This window comes from Balaenoptera acutorostrata, chromosome 1 (genome assembly GCF_949987535.1).
Source record: "Balaenoptera acutorostrata chromosome 1, mBalAcu1.1, whole genome shotgun sequence".
Lineage (NCBI taxonomy): Eukaryota > Metazoa > Chordata > Mammalia > Artiodactyla > Balaenopteridae > Balaenoptera > Balaenoptera acutorostrata.
The window spans coordinates 198,076,978-198,097,377 of NC_080064.1; the positions used below are offsets into that span (position 1 = coordinate 198,076,978).

A 20,400-nucleotide genomic window follows, 5' to 3' on the forward strand; every position below is an offset into this window, starting at 1 on the left:
AGGCCTGTGGAGAGAGAACCTCCCAGACTGAGGTTAGGCTGAGGACGTTTTGGAAAAGCCCACGAGAGAATTGATGAATGGAAGCCCCGGTTCAAGACAGAAGTCCACGGGGAAAAGCCACCTTGCAGTGAGGTTGCCTGGTCGGTCCCTCCAGCCAGCAGTGCTGGTGCTCTGCCCCCCTGGACAGCTTCAGGGTGCGGTATGTGGGGCCGTCACGTGGTGTGACCTTCCGCAGAGCAGTGTCCCCAGGCAACGCCCAGACGAGCAGGGGTTCGCTGCTCCTGCTTAGGTAATCGGGCCTGGTTTCTCGTCTTCCTTCTTTTGTCTGCCCTTGAGGATTTTGTTATTCTTTAACACCTCAAAGGAGGAAAAAAAAATACATTTAAATCAATTGAGGTTTTTTTTGGCCTCAGTTCTTTTTATAAAAAAGTGGAGATAGAGGGTAAAGGTCATCTGTGATTAAAAATAAATGTAAAACAGGCATAATCATTGTTGTTTGCAGCAACCGTAGGTAACCATAGGTAACCGAGCTCAGAGGTCAAATCTGTAAACTCCTTTCTTCTGAGATCTCAGTACTTTGTTACTCTTTTCGTTTTTTTACCACAATCCTAGGGACGGGAGTGGGCCTTTCCCCCTGCCCCCGCTCTCCTCTCCCTTCATTAGGGACCTGGGAGGAAGTGGGGACTGTCCTGACCTTCACAGCCATGGATACCGTGTTCACACGGGCAGGGCCGAGGGTGTGAGTGGAGGGAGTTGGGTAGAATGGACGCTGAGACCCAGAGAGGCAGCCTGTCACACAGGCCCAGGCAGTCCTGGGACACAGGACGGCTTGGTAGGTGGCAGGGCGGGTGATCACTTCACACGTTGCTGGACTCCAGTTTAATGAGATGTGCTCCCAAAGCCTCAGGTCTCGCAAGTTGTGGGCACAGGCGTGGGCGCTTAGCCGAGGAGCCTTTTCTTACACTGTGAGGCTGCACCCCTGTCTTCAGCCGTGAAGCTGAGACGTCTGATTTGAAGAGAACATTTGTAAACGGAAATAATAAATGTCAATCCCTTGCTAATGCTGATTTTTTTGTTTGTCTCTTCTTTCTCCAGCATGAACGACTTTCTAGGTAAGACCTTGCCTGCCTCACACTCGTGAGTAGACGCATGTGTGGTTGCACGCGGCTTTGCCTAGTCTAACAGCCTCTCTCCATCCTCCCGTCTCGTTTCCACTGCCCCACAGTCACAAGCGTCTCCCTTCGGCCCCCGCACAGGCCCCTCTGTCCAGTCACGCTGCATCCCACCTCCATGTTGGTTCCCCAAGCACCGTGCCCGCTCCCCCCAGCCAGGGCTAGGGAGACATTAGTGTCCTCACCTTCGAGTAGCGTACAGATGACTGGACAGACAGTCTCAGGGCCAGGATGGAAGTACAGAAGGGCACTCAGGGCAGAGGAGAGGCCAACCTGACCGGCTGGTTCAGGGAACCTGACACTGTTCCCTGTACCCACATGAGGCCCAGGAATAGTTTATCCAGTGAACCAAAGACCTGTTTTGCAACTGCTGAAAAGTTGAGCCTATCAGAGTTTGGGGAATGATCCTCTGTAATTTTTCACCTAGTACCTAAGGGTACAAAATTGGTCTTCCTGAAGAATAAAATAAAATAATAGAGACTGGGACTTCCGTGGTGGCGCAGTGGTTAAGAATCCGCCTGCCAATGCAGGGGACACAGGTTCAAGCCCTGGTCTGGAAAGATCCCACGTGCTGCGGAGCAACTAAGCCCGTGCACCACAACTACTGAGCCTGCGCGCCTAGAGCCCGTGAGCCACAGCTACTGAGCCTGCCTTCTAGAGCCCGTGAGCCACAACTACTGAGCCTGCACGCCTAGAGCCCGTGAGCCACAGCTACTGAGCCCGTGCTCTAGAGCCCACATGCCACAACTACTGAGCCTGCACTCTAGAGCCCGTGAGCCACAGCTACTGCAGCGAAGAGTAGCCCCTGCTCGCTGCAACTAGAGAAAAGCTCGGGTTCAGCAACAAAGACCCAAGGCAGCCAAAAAAATTAATTAAATTAATTAATTAAAATAATAGAGAATGTGGAGCCAGAGTTTGAATCTCTCATTTTCCACTGTTCCTCTGATGACGAAATTAAGAAGAGATTGGGAAGATGTAGTTACAGGATGCCATAGGGCAAATGAGTTTCATAATTTGTTTAATAATTGAGCTGGTTCTACCTTATTAATGTATTTTAAAATTTACAAACTTGCGTGGATTCTTCCTTTGCTTGCCCTCTCACCAAGCACCAGCTTAGGATAAATGTAATTTCCAACTAACCCAGCAGAAAATTCGTTTTGCAAAACTGGTGGAGAGTGGCATTTTGCTATAGTTAATTGCTTGTAAACTCTGTTACATTATAATGGCCATTTGTGAAAATAAATTTCCCTGCAGACTTCAAAATAAGCTATAAAACTGTAGCAATTAAAACAGTGAGATTCTAGAACAGTCGACAGCCCCCAAAAGTCATGTATGACTTTCCAACTCAGTGGGAAAAGAATCATTCTAATAACATAAAATTTAAAAATCTCTGAAAAGAGACAAAAAGTGGGGAAAAACATTTTTTGCAACCTATGTTAGATAGTTTTAAAAGCCCCCAGTATATGTAGGATGCTCCTGCAATATAATGAGGCAAAGATTAACAAAGGCTATGAATAGGCCCTTCAAAAACTGAGATAAATAATCAAAGATATTGAACCTCCATAATGATTTTAAAGCATTAAAATTAACAACAATAAGACATTTCTCCTATTGGATTGAAAAGCTTTAAACCTCTCTAGAGGGCAGTATGGTAACATATATATCTGCATTTAAAATATTATTTATCTCTTGACCATACAGTTCCACTGCTAAGATTTTATCCTAAGAAAATAACAAATACACTAAGATTTACAGGCAAGTCTCATTGTAGCATTATTTATGGTAGCTAAAAAATTTAAAACAATATGTGTCTATCAATAGAGGATTAAACTCTCATACAGCCATACCGTGGAAGGCTACGCAGCCTTTTTTTTTTTTAATGAGGCAGTTGTGTTTTTCCTTACATGGTGAGATGCCTGCAGTCGTGAGTGTGTAGGTGTAGGGGAGAGGAGGGGGAGTCAGACCACAGAGGTATTCTCTGATTTTATTTACAGAAATATTTATTTTGACATCCATGTTTAACATCCTGCAAGGATATGAACTGAACTGTTGGTAGAGATTGTTCCTTGGGCAGGACCGTGGGGTGACTTTCACTTTCTATTTTAGACACTTTAGTTCCAATGCTTAAACTGTTCAACACGCATGTATTGCTTTTGCAATCAGGAAAATCAATTAAGAGATTTCTATTTACAAAAGATTGTTTGTTTTGTTTTTATTTTATTTATTTATTTATTTATTTTTGCCTGTGTTGGGTCTTCGTTTCTGTGTGAAGGCTTTCTCTAGTTGCAGCAAGTGGGGGCCACTCTTCATCGCGGTGCGCGGGCCTCTCACTATCGCGGCCTCTCTTGTTGCGGAGCACGGGCTCCAGACGCGCAGGCTCAGTAGTTGTGGCTCACGGGCCCAGTTGCTCCGCGGCATGTGGGATCCTCCCAGACCAGGGCTCGAACCCGTGTCCCCTGCACTGGCAGGCAGATTCTCAACCAGTGCGCCACCAGGGAAGCCCTACAAAAGATTTTTTAACTATAAGAAGGAGAAGAATGTAGTAGAAAATGTTGTAGGACTGAGCATCTCTGTGAGGAAAAGGCAGCCCTCGGTGTCATCAGCAGCTTTGCCCCCACCCCTGCTCTGCCTCTTCTGGTACCTAGTCCACCCACCCCCACCCCCACCCCCGCGTGGCCCCCGCACGACAGGAACACGGGCGGAAGCTCCACAGCCGGGACTCTTCACACCGCCCCGGTTCAGGGGTAGAGCCCTGGAGGACTGGTCTGCACGTGGCCCTTCCGTGGGCCGCCTCTTAGCTTGGAAAGAGCAAAGTCCCAGAACAATAGGAACGAGTGTGAAGGATCAGGGTGAGAGTCGTCCGTCCACTTAAGCAGGAGGTCAGCTGAAAGGCCCTCCCACTCATGGACCAGTCAGTACTGGAACGAAGCCACCGTCCGCCCCAAAAGTGCAGTCGCTACGAGACATGAAGTCCTGTCACAGGTGTGGCGTCCAGAGGAGAGGGTGGAACGCGAGCTGTCCCGGCACCGGGTGGCGCCTCCCGACACCTCTGGGGGTCCAGCCGGCCTGCTGAGCCCCGGTTGCCATCCTCACCCACCGCTGCTTGCAGCTCCAGGCCCATGTGTTTCTGGCTCGTTGGCAGTTCATTGGAATCATTTTCTAAGAGCCACTGGGATCCCAGAAACTTCTGCGTTTAAAAGCACGCTCTTGAGGGAAGCTGTTCGGCCCTAAGCTAATTTGAGAAGCTCTGCGATGGCCGTCGGCACACAGCCACACCACCGACCTCCCGAGTCAGCTCCGTCCTGGGTGGGTGCTGGCCTCCTTCCCCGAGCAGTGCCCTCGGCAGGCGGGGAGGCCGGGGCCTGTTCTGGCCAGAGCCCTCAAGCGCATCTTAGGAGAGGTGCCCACTGCCCTTAAGCATCACCTCCCGCCACCTTTTCCTTCTCGGAAGCCACTTGTACCTTTCCTGTGTCTCCCACAGGTTGGAACTGGGAGGCAGTGACGCCAGCAGCGAGCGGGCCTCGGCCAGAGCCCGCCGGGAGGCCCGCGAGGCCCGCCTGGCCACCCTGAGCAGCCGCGCGGGGGAGGACAGCAGCAGGGACTACCGAAAGGTGGGGGCTCCCGGGTCCCCCCCCACTCGACCCTCCCGCCTCTTCCTTGCTGAGAGAGGCGGGAGGGAAGGTGCTCCAGCGACAGATGCTAACGGCCAGCACGTTTACCCCTCTCAACCAGCTGAATGAAGACCCCTTCACGTATTGCTTTCAGTGCAGTAAAAATGCACCTCAATCAGATATTTAGAGGTGTAGGGAAAATGTACGGGTTAAGAATTGTGGAAAGGGAAATAAGAGTAATGCTGGTTGCCTGGGCCCAGAGAATCACTTGATGGACTCTGATATTTTTAACAAACACGTGCTTTTAATGAGGTCCTGTGAACATCAACCGATACTTCTTGGCAATGGTAAATAATAACAGTCTGGTTTTGGGGGGTTTCCGTCATTTTACGGTTCGTTTCCTTTGGTTCTTGGGGGAGAGAACCCAGCTCCAGGGGCCGGCTCAAAAACCTTCCCTTTCAAGTGCTTGAGATGCCAGGAAAAAACTTTTTTTGTTAAGAAAATGTTTGTTTGGTTGAACAGAACTTGGCTAAAACGGATACACAGGAGGGCGGCTCCAAAAGGAAGCCTCTTTTGTGTGGGAACCGCGTCTTTAAGCCACGCGACTGCCCTCCCTGCTGGAGGTAGTGGACGGACTTCCCCGCCCACCCCTACCTCCTGGGGTTAACACCCCACCCCTACCTCCTGGGGGTTAACACCCCCACCCCTACCTCCTGGGGGTTGACACTGTTGACAGTGGATCATCATTCTGTGTGTTCAGCACCTAGGACCTCACGGTTCCAGCAGCAGGCGAGCCAGAGCCCTTGGCTGAATATCCTGTGTCCCTGGGCCCTTCTGTCTTCCTGCTCCGCCCACAGGGTGGGGACCTGACTCCCTCTTCTCCCTCCCCCAGCTCTACGAGTGCGCCCTGACCGAAAACCAGAAACTGAAGACAAAACTTCGGGAGGCCCAGCTCGAGCTGGCAGACGTGAAATCCAAGCTTGAGAAGATGGCCCAGGTGAGGAGGGGGAGGGGGGAGGGGGGAGGGGGCGAGGTAGTCAGGCCAGTCCTCCTCAGAGATTTCGTTTGGGTGGGGTTCAAACCACACTGAACTTAAAATTGGAAATGGATGGTCCAGTGGACCATTCCTGGCGCCCGAGTGCTAGTAATTACTCTTACGGGTTATCTGCTCATTTCTTAGCGGAGAGTGTGGACCAGCGTCAGGGCTTGGTCTTGGGCAGTGTGTCCCTCCTGCCTTGTCGGTCGTGGTTTGGTCACAGCAAACCCAAGATGAAGGTGTTGTTGGGACGTTGGGTTCTGTCCTGCGGCACCTGTGACAGAACAAGGAGCCAGATAAAGCTCTTCCTCTCGCTGCCAGGCCTGGTTTAATTAGTGACACATAGCGGGTGGTGCACTCATCACCAGGGAGATAGACCCTCACTGAAGGCTGGCGCAAGCCCTGTCTTGGGTTATTGCTGGGTCAGCAGGAAGCCGCCTGGAGGCCTGAGGATGAGAATTTGGACTGTTACTGGGAAGCTCAGATGAAGACCAGAGCTGGCTGTCGATTCTGCCCCAGGGTGGGATCCAAAAGCAGAGACGAAAACGCTGGGATCGACGACAGTGAGCATGTGGGGCTCGGGGCAGTGCCCTCCCAACACCCCCGGGCAGGCAGGGGTGCTGCCGCTCGAGGGGCCGCGCTTTCCTGAAGGGCTCGGCCAGCGCAGGGCGGGCCTGTCCTGGGAGCTGCCCGTCATTGTCATCGTGGAAGGGCCCCGCGTGGTTGCGGCGGCCGGGGCCAACTTAGTCCTGAACCGGCACGGGCTGGCTGTGCTGGTCTCGGCGGGGGGCATCCTGCAAGCAGCCACGGCCCCGCCCACCCCCGCTCCCTCCTCTGCAGAAGCCCCAACAGTGCATCCTTTGAGCTTTGGGGTCTCGGCTTTGGAGTCGTGAGCCAGGGACCCTGATTGCACAGAGGGCGTTGAAAATAAACTCAGCCTTTTAGTCGCTGGGGAAGAGCATTGACTTTCTAGCCAACTGCTCTGCTGGGTGTGTTGGAATATACTGAGTTTTGCCAAATACAAGTTACTGAAATTCAGAAGAAACGGTGGTGCTACAAACCAAGCCTCTGCTCTTTACCAATATTGGACTGTTGGCAGGACAGTGGAGGGGAGGCCTGTCGACCCCACACATCCGTGTGCAAACAGGTACCACGTGCACACACGGCGTGTTCCCATGAGAGGTCCACCCTAACTCTGAGGGGTTAGGGTTAAAACAGAGCAAAACAAAATTAGTTCTTTGTCGAACTGAACTGGTTAAGTTCTCTTTGTGTAGGTGAACCAAGTAGTGAAATCGGCACAGCTTCTATGCTGCTCGGGCTTAGGGAAGAGAGGCTTGTGGTGCAGACAGGCCGCGGCTGTGACCTTCAGAGCAGACGGTGAGAGCCCAGGACAGGAGCCAGAAATCCCAATTTACTGCCAGTTCTGGCTAGTCCTTAATTTTTTGAAAAAGAAACCTCCTCGGTAAGACCAGCGTAATTTCTGTACTTATTAAATGTTTCCATGCCTGGTACTAGGCATAAAAGTAGTCACTCTGTCGTCATTAACTGTCTATTGATTGTAAGAAATTCTGCCCAAAAGGGACTCAGGGGTCATTCCCCTGCCCTGTTTAAGAGTCGTTCCCTAAAGCTGTTTTCTACTTTGTAGCTGTGGCGGCTAAATGTTTTTAGCCCCTCTGCAAAAATTATCTTAAAAGTAGACAATGATCCAGAATAAAGTTCTAATCTTATCTGGAAGCCCAGTGTATAAAACAGTAAAAGTTCTGTTCAAAGCAGGGCAGGTCCCATGAATGGACCCCTGAGAGGCTCTGGCAGCCCGTCCTCCTTGAAAATCACAGCCTCGGTCCCCAAAACCGGAGCAGAGTGGGAAGGGGTCGCTCAGAAGAGCGCCTGGCGCTCAGGCTTATACAGGAGAAAAGGCACTTTCATTTCCTCTGGGCCTGAGATTCCAGAAAGAGGGGCGGTGAGGTGGGAGAAGATGGTTGGCCTTGAACTGTGTGTGTGTGTGTGTGTGTGTGTGTGTGTTATATATGTGTATGTATGTATTGTGTGGTCTGTGTGTATGTGGTGTATGTGTATATGTATTGTGAGGGATGTGTATGGATGTGGGTGTGGGTGTATATATATGTAGTGTGTGTGTGGTGTGTGTGTATGTGGTGAATGTATATGTGTATAAATATGTATTGTGTGTGTGTGGTGTGTATATAATTAGTATGTATATGTGGTGGGTGTATTTGTGTTTGTATGTGTTATGTGTGTGTGTTGATGTGTGTGTTGTGTGTGTGTTGTGTATGTGTGTGTATGTGTGTGTGTGGTGTGTATATGTATTGTGTCTGTGTGTGTATATGTTGTGTGTGAAGGGTGTGTGTGTGGTGTGTATATGTATTGTGTGTGTATGTGTTGTGTGTATATATATTATGTGTGTATGTGTGGTGTGTACGTGTGTATGTATGGTGTGTGTGTGTGGTGTGTATATGTGTGTGTGGTGTGTATATTATGTGTGTATGTGTGGTGTGTGTGTGTGGTGTGTATATGTATTGTGTGTGTATGTATTGTGTATATATATGTTTTGTGTGTGTGTGGTGTATATGTATTGTGTCTGTGTGTGTGTATATGTTGTGTGTGAAGGGGGTGTGTGTGGTGTGTGTGTATGTGTTGTGCGTGTATGTGTTGTGTGTATATATATTATGTGTGTATGTGTGGTGTGTATATGTGTGTGTGTGGTGTGTATATGTATTTGTGTGTGTGTTGTGTGTGTATGTGGGGGGCTGGTGTGTGTGGTAACGCCTTTGCACTTGTGACCATGTTACACTTCTGGGAGCACTGCTACCGCCTCCACGCCCGGCGGGGATTCTGTGAACTCGGAAGGGCGGCGACTTCGTCTCTGTGACATCAGGACCCGTGGGTTGGGCCACATGTCTGGGCGTCCGGTGGGGCTGGACTAGACGGGCTCTCTGACCCTGAGACGCTCCAGTAACAATGTGTTCCTTCCGTTTGCACCAGCAGAAACAAGACAAGACGGCCGACCGGTCGTCGGTGCTGGAGATGGAGAAGCGGGTGCGTGTGCGTGGGGGGGGAGGACACCGTCAGAAGGAGGCGGGAGCCTGCACGTCCCATCCCAGGGGGCACCTCGTTCTCTCTGTCTGACTGGATAGCAGTCTGGTCGCTGGTGCTTCGGCCTCCTCAGAGCTCGGGGCGGGAGGGTCCTCAGGGGGCCGTCCGCGTCGCCCTGGGAAAGCGGAACCGCACAGGCTCGCCTGCCACGGCGTGTAGCCCAGGCCTCTGGGCCCTTCCCGTCCCTTTGGACAGAAGGGGAGCTTCAGCAGGACCCTCTGCCCCAGGTTGAGGTCTTAGGACTCCAACCCTAAGAGCAGACAGTCTGCTGGCTCTGACCGAGGTGGGGCGGCTCTGGGTCAGCTGCTGACCCCTCCTGACCACACTCAGAGTATCTTTCTGGGGGCTGACATTCTCGGGTTGGGAAAACTCAGATTTATTGATGAACCCTAGCTTTGACTCGACCCTGGGCGTATGATGGGTTCCCATCTCCCCTGATGGTGTTTAATTTGGAAAGCAGCTGAGTTTTAAGTTTTATTCCCATGGCTCTGGGGTCCGGATAAGTCGGGGGCGGGGCGGGGGGCAGGGTTTTGACTCCTTTCCCCATCTGTCCGACGTTCAGCAGTTTCGTTGTGTTGAACAGGAGAGGCGAGCCTTGGAGCGGAAGATGTCGGAGATGGAGGAGGAGATGAAGGTACGGAGCTGCGCGCCTGCCGTGCGCCTGCACCCAGGCCTGCGGGGCGGGTCACGGGCAGCTCGTGAGGGATGCGGGCGTGGAGGGGACGAGGTGAGCCTGTGCGCGGCCCCTGCCCTGGCTCTCGGCTCACCCGGTGCCCCTGGGGCCCCTCACAGCCTCTCTGGGGACAGACATGGCCTTCGGTGTAAGGGGATGTCGTCCAGCAGGCTGGAGGCAGACCCGAGCGGAACGCGTAAGGTTTCCTCAGCAGCAGCTTCGCCCCGAGGGAGGGACGGCTGACGCCGGGCTCCCAGCTCCTGGCCCCGGGGGAGAGCTGGGAAGTGGGAGCCGGGAGGGCACGCAGGTGGAGCCGCTCCTCTGTGGAGGGCAGGCTGATTCTCCTCTTGGTCTCCTGCCTCGCCCTTGCCCCTGGAATATTCAGCCACATCTCCCTCCCCGGGACCTGTGGCCACCACGCCCTCCATCAGCCCTCAGTGGACGGTCACCATCGGGGCAGTGAGTCCTGGGAGCTGCACTCGCGCTGCCCCGGGGAGGGGGAGAGGGAAGGAGCTGTGGGAGTGCATGGGACCTGGGCCTTGGGGCTGCAGCGCGTGGGGCCGCGCCACGGTGGCCGGGTGCCGCTTGGCTGCTTTCCTCTCTTGGCGGATCTTCGCCCGTGAAACACGTGCCTCTGGCTCCCGGGAGTGTGAGCAGAGCCCTCAGGCCAGGAGCCCTCCGGGAGAGACGTTTATTGCTCCCATGGCCTGAGAAGGTTGGTTCTTGACTGAAAAAAGTTGCTCAGGGCTCAACGAGGTCAAATGCCCGGAATCCTGTTGGTCCGCGTGGCTGCTGTACGAGGGAGGGGCAAGCCCTGTGCGCGCTCCACGCGCCCCTTCCGGACACGCCGGGACGCCCGCACGCAGTGCCAGGCCGTGCCGCCTGCGTCTCGAGAGCAGCCAGGAGCAAAACTAGCTGCTGGTTTCTCCAGACCCGCCTCACCTGCCGCTCAGAGCACGTCCGCAGGCTGAACAGGTCTGTGGCAGGTCCACGGCTCACGGTCATGCGGGGGCTCCTCCAATTTTGAAGCCCTTGCGTTGTGCTATCTGTTGGCAGCTAACAGGATGCTCATTCAGAAATGGCCCAGACGCCGATCAGGAGCGTAGATACGGCCCGAGCTGTTGCCTTGTAGGGTCCTTGAGGGCCCAGGCCGCCTCGTACCCTCCAGCCGGGAGGCGCTTTCTTTCTCATCCATTCAGCCCCACACGAGGGCCGGATCGCAAGCCGAAGGGGAGCAGCTGGCTTCCCCCCACCCCCGATTTCCGCTCTGAGTACAGACGCGTCAGGCACCCTTGGGGCCATGGGCTGCGGCAGGTGCGTCTTTCTCTCTGTCTCATCAGCCTCTCGGGCTGAGATTTCATGAACGAGGTCGTGAGTCCTTTTCTTTCCTTGATGGAGATCGGGTACACGAAGCTCGTGCCCCGCTCAGCCCTGGGTCGTGTGCCGGCCCACCTCAAATTCAGGCGGAGCCTGGCCATGACCATCCAGGCCCCAGACCAGTAGGTGTACTGATGGAAAGCCAATCTTCTTTCAGTTAAAAGATTTCTTCATGAGTCAGCTGCCCTTGCTCTGCAGTGCCAGTCGCAGACCCCTGGGGGAGAAGCTCCTGCCGGCTCAGCCCTGAGCACGTTCGCTCAGCTCGCAGCCCGGCCAAGTGAGCAGACAGCCCCGCTCCACCCAGGGACTGGGGGGGACATGCCAGCCGCCCGCCAGCTGACCTTAGGGTGTTTGCGCCTGGACCCTCTCTGGGGACAGAGGCTTCAGACGTACAGACGCAAGCATCGTCAAATTGGTGTGCTGGCCTGCAGGGGGTTCAGGGGATGCTTGGTCAGCTTTCAGGCTCTTCACGCAGACGGCAGTCTGTGGGGACATGCGTGTGTGCTCGGTAGCCAGCCAGCAGTACAGGAAACCGGTCACACCCGGGGCCCAGTTGAGCTGAGGGCGAGTGGACCCTGTTCAGTTTATACAGATGCTCAGATCCTCCGGGCGTGGTCCGCAGGGAGCAGGGGGTGACCTCCAGTGAACCTGAGGAGTCCGGGGGAGCTCAGGGACAGAAAGGGACTCAGGCCTGTTCCCCGGCTCTGGGAACCGTGAGATGGGCTCGCCCGCGGGGTGTGGGGCTCCGTGGTGGCGACGCAGGCCGCGCCTTTCTGGTCTTTACTTGGGAAGGTAGGCGTTTATGGACTCCCCCCAGGAGAAGCGCTCGCGGGCTGGGCTGGCGCGGGGTTACGTGCCAGCCTCTCTGGGTGTGCAGGTCAGCATGCCTGCGTCAGGCCGGGGCGCTGTCCCGTGGCGGCCTCCTCCCACACCTCCTCCCCTTCCCCCAGGCCCTCGCGTGGGAGGAGCCTGGCAGCCAATCCGCCATGAGATTGCTCTTGGATTCTTCATTTTCCCTGCCCTGGCAGCCTCCCCGGCCACCCTGCTCTGTGCCCTCCCACCGCCTCCCCACCACGCCTTGTTCTCAGCCTCGCGCCTACGGCAGCTTCCTGCCTTTATGGCCACGTTCTTCCCTCTCAACCTGCCTGTGCTCACAGGTTCACAGGAATCGTCCTCATAGTTTATCGTTATCCCCCAGGAGGCAAGGACCACTTCATGTAAGGACCATGACTGCATTCAAAGCTTTGGTCCAGCGTCAACCCCAAAGAAGGGTGAGAGCCAGGGACTCTCCGTTGGTTCTTAAATTGGGTCCCGCAGGCTGCACCGGGACCCCCTCTGTCCTCTCCCGGCCGCTCCAGGCTGCTCAGAACTGTGTGGCTGACCTCCTTTTCCCAAGGTGGCGATTCTCCCTCTGTGGGGAGAGAGAGGCAGCCGTTTGTCTCTGCTTGTTTTTCCTTTTCACTGTTTTCATCTTCATGCTGCCTTGCATTTTCTTGCTGCTTTCACTCCCAAACAGCTATACCTCCTCCCGTCTTTCATTTCTGTCCTTCTGTCCACGTGGGCAGGAGAGACTTCCTCTGGTGCCCGGCGACCTGTCTGTAGTCACCGCAGCCCACAGGATTGTCATCTCCGTCTGTGAAGCCCCGTTCGCATGACAAGACCGCGTTCTCTCTCCCAGAGCTGGTGGCCTCAGGGCCAGGGTCAGGGAACTCTTAGGAGGGACTAGTGACAGGAAGCAGGCCTGGATAGGACTCCGTTTATTGCCGGCTTTAGATCCTTCGTGGGACACAGGGATCGGGAAGAATGGCTTTGGGCGGGTTGTTCTGTTCCATGTGCAACACGGACACATGCTAACAGCTGGACTGGCAAGGGTATCGGTCACCGGTCCATTTTCGTTGGACACGACGCCCTCCACCTTTGTGCAGAGCTGTGATTCCACAGCGGAGGCTGTCTGTGGCAGCTTTAAGTAGCTCCCAGCCTCTTTGTGACCCGGGCAGAGACAGTATAGTCTGCCATGGGTTCCCTGGTGCATACCCTCCTGGAGCAGGTGGGGGCAGGCGGGTAGTTCTTGATCCTGGAACAGGCGTCTGGGCAGCAGAGGAGGCCTGGTGATGATGCTTCCAGGAAAGGTAGAGGGCCTTCTGTAGGTGTGCCTCCCACAGAAAACACTTCAACAACAGGCCCTCTCTTCTTTGCCTCGTTCCATTTTTTAAAATGAAAAATAAATGAGGTAATAGAAAGACGCAGAAAGAAAACAAGTGGGAGTAGGGGGCCAAGTGTGGGGGGAGGAGGAGAGGAGGGGAGAGCAGGGCAGCAGCTGGACTTGGGAGAAGCTCCGGGCGCCCTGGGCCGGCCCCGCCTCCGCACAGCCAGACCTCGGCCCCGCGCCCCCCACCCACCCACCCACCCACCATTCCTCTGGCCTCTCTCCTTTCCTTTCTTGCATGCGAACTAAAAACAGAAACGAAACGTCAACGTGATTTCTTTGTCCCACTTTTCTCTCCTCTGGTCTGTCTTGTCTCTGTCTGCCTGTCTGTCCCTCGTGTCTCACTCTGCAGAACCTCCACCAGCTAAAACAGATTCAGACCTTGAAGCAGATGAACGAGCAGCTGCAGGCTGAGAACAGGGCCCTGACCCGGGTTGTGGCCAGACTCTCGGAGGCCATCGAGGGCTCGGACCCCCAGGGGCTCTAGTCCTGCCCCCTCCTCCCCTCCTCCACTCCAGGCACGTTCCCTCTTGTTGTTGGTCTCGGGCTCTGCGCTCGCCCACCAGAGCCTGCACGCAGGTTCCTGTGAAGGTTGGTGGTCTGCAGACGCGGCATGGGCCGTGACGACCCAGGGCTGGGGCCTGGCCTGGGCTGCCGTCGGTTTGGTGAGACTCTTGCCCTTGAGACCGAGCGCGGGTCACTCAGCCAGACGGGTCCACGCCTACCTGTGTGTGGGCACGCACACGTTTCTGGGGGGAGGTCAGGGTCTCGGTCAACAGCGATCCAAGTGCAACCTGGTCCCTGGAGCAGTCGGGCTGCGCCTGGGGTGACGGTGACCAAGGGCAGGGGCCACACGTTCCAGACACATGGGGGCTTGAGCACATTTGTGCCAGGCACCCCTCAGAGGCAAAGGCCTGGGTGTCTGTTCAGAGCTCCCCTGCTGGTTCTGTTGTGCAGCTGGGCTGAGAACCGCGGCCCCAGGGCCTGACAAGAACTAGCGCTGGGGGGGGCACTGACCCAGCCCCGCTCCGCCCACCCCCTGCTGGGTCTTTGCATCCTTCTCCCTTCTTGGCGGGTGCTGCCCTCCTCCGTGTCACAGATCTGGGCCTGGGGATGTGCTCTCCCACGGCCAAACCCCCAGCCCCACTGCCAGCGGGGCCTGCAGAGGAGGCGGCAGGTGAGCGGGGGCTCGTCTTCACCTGAGAACCAGGAAACGCATCTTCTGAACTTGGCGCCTCTCCCTGGTTGTGGGTCTGAAGACAGGCTCGCAGATGGCTCACTTTCCCACCGTGGCAGCGTGCGGGGTCCTCACTGCTGAGCGGTTTCACGCTCTGAAATGAGATTTAATTTCCAGCAACAATCGAATGAGTCCTGACCCAGGCCTGTTCTTTCTGCCTGTTTGCTGTGTCTTCGGGGTCAGTAGCTGGCAACTGGTACCCACTAGATCTGAAGCACCCGAATTACTGTCGGGCGGAGCTGATACCCTGCTGGAGACGCTGGGACACAGAAGCTTGAGAGGAGGTGGCCCGCGGCCCCGAGCAGCCTGCCAGCCCTCCTCGTGCAAGCGCATCAGGGCCAAGTGCCAGGCCAGGAGATGAGCCAGCTTTGGCCTGGGGCGAACGGGGGGCCCCCAGAAGATGGCCCAGTCTTCTCGGTTCCCTCCTGGTGCGGGCGAGCATGGGGTCAGGAGGGGCTGGTGACCCTGGAGATGGCTGTCGCCTGTGAAGGCCTGTACTGAGCACTGTACTCGCTCTTTCTCATTTATTCCCCGTAACAGTCCCTTTTCTTACGGAAAAAAACCGAGTCACAGAAGAAGTAACTTGCCCGAGGTCACTCGGAGGGTACGGGGCGGGCAGACCAAGGACGTCGGGCTCCGGGCCAGCCGCGCACCCACCGCCTGGCGGCCCTGGCGTCGGGGGAGGGGGCAGCCCGCGGCCCCTCAGTGCCGACTCCCCAGCAGGGCCGCGCAGAGAGGCCCGCCCGGGTCACGGGGAAACCAACAAGACGCGTGGGGATTCCGTGGGGTCAGGTTCCAGCCTCCACGAGCGCCGTCTTCCTGGAGCCGGGCCGTTGTGTGCGCATCGCCGTGTCTGCGGGCCCTTGAGAGGCGGGCGTCGCTCAGAGACCACGCGGCTTCAGACCCGGGCCTTCGCCACCCAGCCCTTTCCAGAAGGAGCCTGCCGTCCCCGCCGACGGGCGCTCGGGAGGGCCGGCCTGCCCCCGGTTTGGGGTTCTTGTGGGGCCGCTGCAGCGTCGGGACCCCCCGCCCGCACGCTCCTCACCCAGGGTTGGAAGAGGTGACGCTGGAGAAGAGGCGCTTTGTTTTATTTGTCTTTCACGTCAAACTGAGGCAGACTGGGCACTTAGAAACGAGGAAGCCGTGCAGGCTCCCCGTGCGCGGCGCTTCCACGGGCATCCTGCGTAGTCGTCCTGTGCCTCACGTGTGTCTCCAAGAAGCCCCTCCGCTTCCTCCTCTCCCTCCCGAGCCCGGCTTCCCCACCATTCCTCGGCGCCCCTCTCGTCCTTCCTGACGCTCCCTGGAGCTGGCCGCAGGAGCTCGCACAGCTGGGAAAGTGCTTCGGCCGAGTGTTTCCCAAAGAATTGAGTCTCAATGTGGAGAGAAGTCTCCAAGGCTTGAGGACGCGTTTGTACGTGTTTTTAAAGGGGAGTGGTTCAGATCCGACCTGACGAGCTGCCAGCGGTGACACACGGCCTGTCCCCATGTAGAGCTTCTTCCCACCCGGGGCTCCCGTCGTGGGAACACGGCCTGAGAGTCTCGCTGGTGCCCAGGCTGCCGGCCCCCGGGGTGCCCTGGGAGGGCACATGGCAGGGGAAGCGGAGGGAGGCCACGCCGGCGGGCTGCTGCGAGCCTCTTGGCTTGAGTGTCTGGGCAATTGAGGCCAAGGGGTGGAGGCAGAAGAGGGAGGCCAGCCAGGCTCCGGCGGTGTCAGGTCGGAGGTCAGAGGACAGGCCTGCTCTGGTATTTCCTGGATTAACGCCCTCTAACACTGCATGCGGTCCCAGCTGTGGCCCCACGGAGCCCCTGCTTTGTGAGGGACGAGGGCAGGGATGGGCTTCTTTAGATACAAAATGGAAAGCCAGAGAGGAGAGCGGTGTGCCTCAAGCGGCACAGCTCACGGATGACGAGTTCCGGCTTCTGGACCCGCGACCGCGTCTGCAGGGAAGTGAGCGCTGGAGTCAGTGTCTGCCTCCCGCGAGGAGCAGCGCCGTGCTGCAGTGGTGCTGCTGGCCTCGGGCCCTCGTTTGTGGACCTGAGGACGGCTGCACCACAGACCCTGAGGCCGCCCTGACGCTCCGAATGTTCTCTGTTCCCTCGATACCAGTGCCTCGCGTGTCTGTGGTCCGTGCCCACCAGGTTAAGTCTCCCTCTGCAACTTAACCTGCATCTTCCATAAGAGGCTGAGGGAGCAGTTCCATTCTTCATGGGGATCTGACTGACCCCTGAGTGCTAACAGCAGAGCCAGAACTGGAATTAGCCCTGGGAACGCGGGGGGCCTGGATGTTTGAATGACCAACCCGAGGACACTCGCCCCGGACAGATGTGGGTGTGGATTTTTGTCGCCTTCACGGTGAAGAAGTGCTTTCCCTCTGACCTGACTCTCCTGCCGCTGGCAAGGCTCACACACCAGCCATGCCCTCATTGGGACCCGTCGGGGCTGTCAGACGCCCCGCACTTGCCCAGCCTGGGCTCGGGGCCGCTGCTCCCTCGCTTCACGAGTTGTGCGACACAGTGTGATGGTCCGGGGAGGCCAGGCTGGGAGAACAGACGTCTCCACCCCCACCTCCCACAGCAGAGCCCCAGCCCCCTTTGGGCACTCACGGGCTCCTGGGGGTTGGGGGTTGACTGTGGACATGTGCTGCGGCCAACGGGGACCTCAGTGGGTTGCGTCACACGGCACCAGAAGCAAGACCCTAAGTTGTCTTGGGGGTGTGACGGGAAAGTCGAGCTGTGCCCCCCACCACGCGTTCCCGCCTTCCTTCCCTTCACCCCATCACCTCTTCTGACCCTTCCCTGTGTCCCCAGCACACATGGCGCTGCCCTGGTTTCTCTGGACCAGAGGTGAGTTCCGGGGAGGAAACCCTGGAACAGTTACTCGTTCAGGAGAAGGAGAGGGTGGCGCACGGGGAAGGGGCTGTTCCTGCCGTGTGCGCGGAGGGGCTGTGGCCCTGAGCGGTACCGTCACCAGCCCGTGAGCAGGAAGATGGGCGTTTGGTCGCTGTCACCGGCCGGACTGACTCGCCTTTCCCTTCCGCCCGCAGGTCCTGACAGAACTGAAATCCGACAACCAGAGGCTGAAGGACGAGAACGGCGCCCTCATCAGGGTCATCAGCAAGCTGTCCAAGTAGACCAGGCGCTGGCTACCCGGGAAGGCGCCGGGCCCCGCCTCTCCCCCGCCGGCGCCCGCCAGCCAAGAGGAGCCAGAAGGACCTTTCTCTCGCCATCGTCCAGTGGCCGCCTCTGCACCCTCAGTGTCCCCTCCTCCGGCCCCTGCCCCTGGGTTTCAGACAGTTCTCATCGAAGCACGACTGCGATCCCTCAACCGGCAGAGCCGCCTGGTGGAGGTCTCGGGGTCACCAGGCCAGCCGTGGACCTGGCTGCCGGGCCGCTGGTCCACGTAGCACTTGGTCCAGGCCCCAGCCCTGCTGCCACCGCCACGCGCTCTGGCGTGGGACACACAAGGGGAGGCCTCTGGAGCTGCCGCCACTAGATCCAAGTTGACAGTGACTCCACGTCGGGGTGCCTGCTTGTCCTTGCCTCTCAGGAACTGACTTTTCTCTAACTCCCGCCGGTGGTGATGGAATTTTTTCTACCAGCAACCCAGTGGCACCCTGACTGGTCTGAACGCCCGTTCCCTCCGTGTCTGGCCCTCTCCCCAGGGCTCGGGTGACCTGGCTTGCCCTTTCTCTTTCTGCCCTTTTACTTTCCTTCCTCCATCCACCCCGCGGCACGTGCCCCGGGGGGTAGGCGCTGGGACAGAGCACCGACCCCAGCGGTGTGCCCGGGCAGCGGTACCGCCAGCCTCTCCCTGGCCAAGCCGAGCCGGGCTCAGCTCCCCCTCATCCTCCCCATGCAGCGTTTCTCTACTAGAACCCCCGCCTGCCCCACCTCCCTTTGACCTCGTCTCCTCTCCTGAAGAGAAGTGGCGCCGCTGTGAGGAGGCGTGGGGGGCGTCTGAAGCCCCCACCCCTCATGCCTTGTGCTGTGAGCGTGGTGGGCTTGATGGCGTCGGGGGCGTGTTCAGGGGAGAGACGATGGTTTGCTCAGAAGCCAGCAGGAGGAATGAGTCTGGACTCGGAGTGGCGAGACCCGGTGGCCAAGGCTGTGTCCCAGGGACCCCACCCCGCGGCCAGGGAGCCTCTGGCGGCTGTGCCTTGATCGCTCGAAAGCTGGGCAGCTTGGATGAGAGTTGAGGTCTTCCTGAGGGTCCCCCTGTAACATGACAGCCCTGCCGTACCTGCGGTTGGGGACCCCCAAGGTGCTGATGCTCCCCTGGGCCTGGAAGTCGGTCCCCACGTGCCCTGCTTTTCCCACCTGCCCCGTCTTGGCTATCCTTCTCTGGACGAAAACCTGGACAGGTGGCTCCCTTGGTCCAGCACAGAATTAGGTCATGAGTTCTTGATGATGCCCCAGTATTAACACTTAAGTGTTTGCTTTTTGTAGGCGCTTTATCCCTCGGCTGGTTTGAGTGTGCAGGTCACTTTGGGGTTGCCGGAGACATTCAGTGTGTAGCGGTCCGTTCTCAACATACGCTACCTCTGCCTGGTTTCTCTTTCTTTCCAGCCCCTTCCATGGCCCTCAGAAATGTCACACGCTCTTTAACCCAGAGCCATGATCAAGGTCCCAGTTCAGGATAGGAGATATGTCTCCTGGGACAAAACGCCTTTCTCAGAGTTTGCAAACTCTTCCATGTCCAGCCATTTCCTGCGAGGAGGGACGCCTGGGTGGGGATTTGTGTCGTCAGGGCTGGAGTGGGGGGCGGGGGGGATGCTGAGTCAGAGTGAAGTTTCATATCTTCCACTGTAGCGTTTCCTTTGTTCTGGGGGAGGGGACCGGGCACGAGGCCTTGGCCCTGACCCTGACCCTGACTCTCCGGCATACCCGGGGTGCTGGGCCAGGGCTGGCGTTAGCTGCCTCCTCTTTCTCAGGAAAAGGGAACTGAATTATTAGGACGTCACCTGGACTCTCTTGCATCAGGCAGAGGGGCCGCAGCAAGCCCTCCGCTCCGTCTGTGCCTTTCGGGGGCGCGGGCGGCTCTCGGAACCCGGTCGGGCTGTGTCCCGCACCTCCCTCCAGCCCTTCGGTGTCAGGCCTCTCCACTCAGGAAGCCAGGCTCTGTGGCTGGAGCCTGTGGTGTGGACCATCCCGTGATCTCAGGCGCTCTCTCTTATGCAACTAACTCTGTGAGGCAGACTCTGAATCTGGTCTCTTTCCAGGCTGTGCTGGTCTGTGAGGTGATGGCCAGGGGCCTCCTCGCTGCCTCTGGGGTTCCGCCCTGTCACCGTGGTGCCTGGATGGGTGGTCAGCGCTGGGGGGAGGGCCTCGTCGTCCTTGGCCAGCGGTTTTCTGGACAGGCCGCACCTCTGGGAGTGACAACCAGCCTCTGAGAGTCTGAGTATCTGGCTGAAGCCTCACTGCTTCGCCTCCTCGTGCCTGAGGCCCCAGGCCTGGCCTTGGAAGGGTCTGAAGGAAGGATGAGCCCTGGCCTGTCTCCTCGACCCACTTGCAGGGCGTTAGCTTCTCTGCTTCCCTGCCCTGAGCAAATCGTGTGCATGTTAGCGCCACTTGGGATGAAAGGCAGCTGGAATCCCACTTCTAAGCCTGTGGACCCCACCAAGGTGTGTGTGAACTGCCAGCGTGGAGAGGAGCAGCTCGTTTCCATCTCCAGGTTTCTGGCCCTGGAGCAGGCCTCTCCCACCCAGATGGACACAGAGGCCCGGGTGGCGGTGGGCGCTGCTCCAGGTGGGCGCTGCTCCTGGTGGTCAGGGTGGGCGCTGCTCCCGGTGGGCGCTGCTCCTGGGTGGGCGCTGCTCCGGGGTGGGCGCTGCTCCGGGGTGGGCGCTGCTCCTGGTGGGCAGGGTGGGCGCTGCTCCCGGTGGGCGCTGCTCCGGGGTGGGCGCTGCTCCTGGTGGGCAGGGTGGGCGCTGCTCTGGGTGGGCGCTGCTCCGGGGTGGGCATGAGGCAGCAGGAGCGG

At 57.6% G+C, this 20,400-nt stretch overlaps 1 protein-coding gene across 16 annotated transcripts in view; it reads left to right on the top strand.

The window, feature by feature from the left end:
• Nucleotides 1–20,163, top strand: part of PPP1R12B (protein phosphatase 1 regulatory subunit 12B) — a 200,852-nt gene extending 180,689 nt beyond the window's left edge. For 7 of the 16 annotated variants that reach the window (XM_057540288.1, XM_057540306.1, XM_057540310.1 and 4 more), the window contains 6 exons: nt 1,096–1,112; nt 4,654–4,783; nt 5,676–5,780; nt 8,820–8,873; nt 9,514–9,564; nt 13,539–13,776. In XM_057540288.1, the coding sequence (XP_057396271.1) occupies nt 1,096–1,112; nt 4,654–4,783; nt 5,676–5,780; nt 8,820–8,873; nt 9,514–9,564; nt 13,539–13,673 (492 nt within the window). In that variant the 3' untranslated portion in view covers nt 13,674–13,776. Of the gene's footprint in view, nt 1–1,095; nt 1,113–4,653; nt 4,784–5,675; nt 5,781–8,819; nt 8,874–9,513; nt 9,565–13,538; nt 13,802–17,467 lie in introns of those variants that run through there. The other 9 variants (XM_057540282.1, XM_057540298.1, XM_057540259.1 and 6 more) reach the window with 8 other exon arrangements.
• The last annotated feature ends 237 nt before the right edge of the window (nt 20,164–20,400 follow it).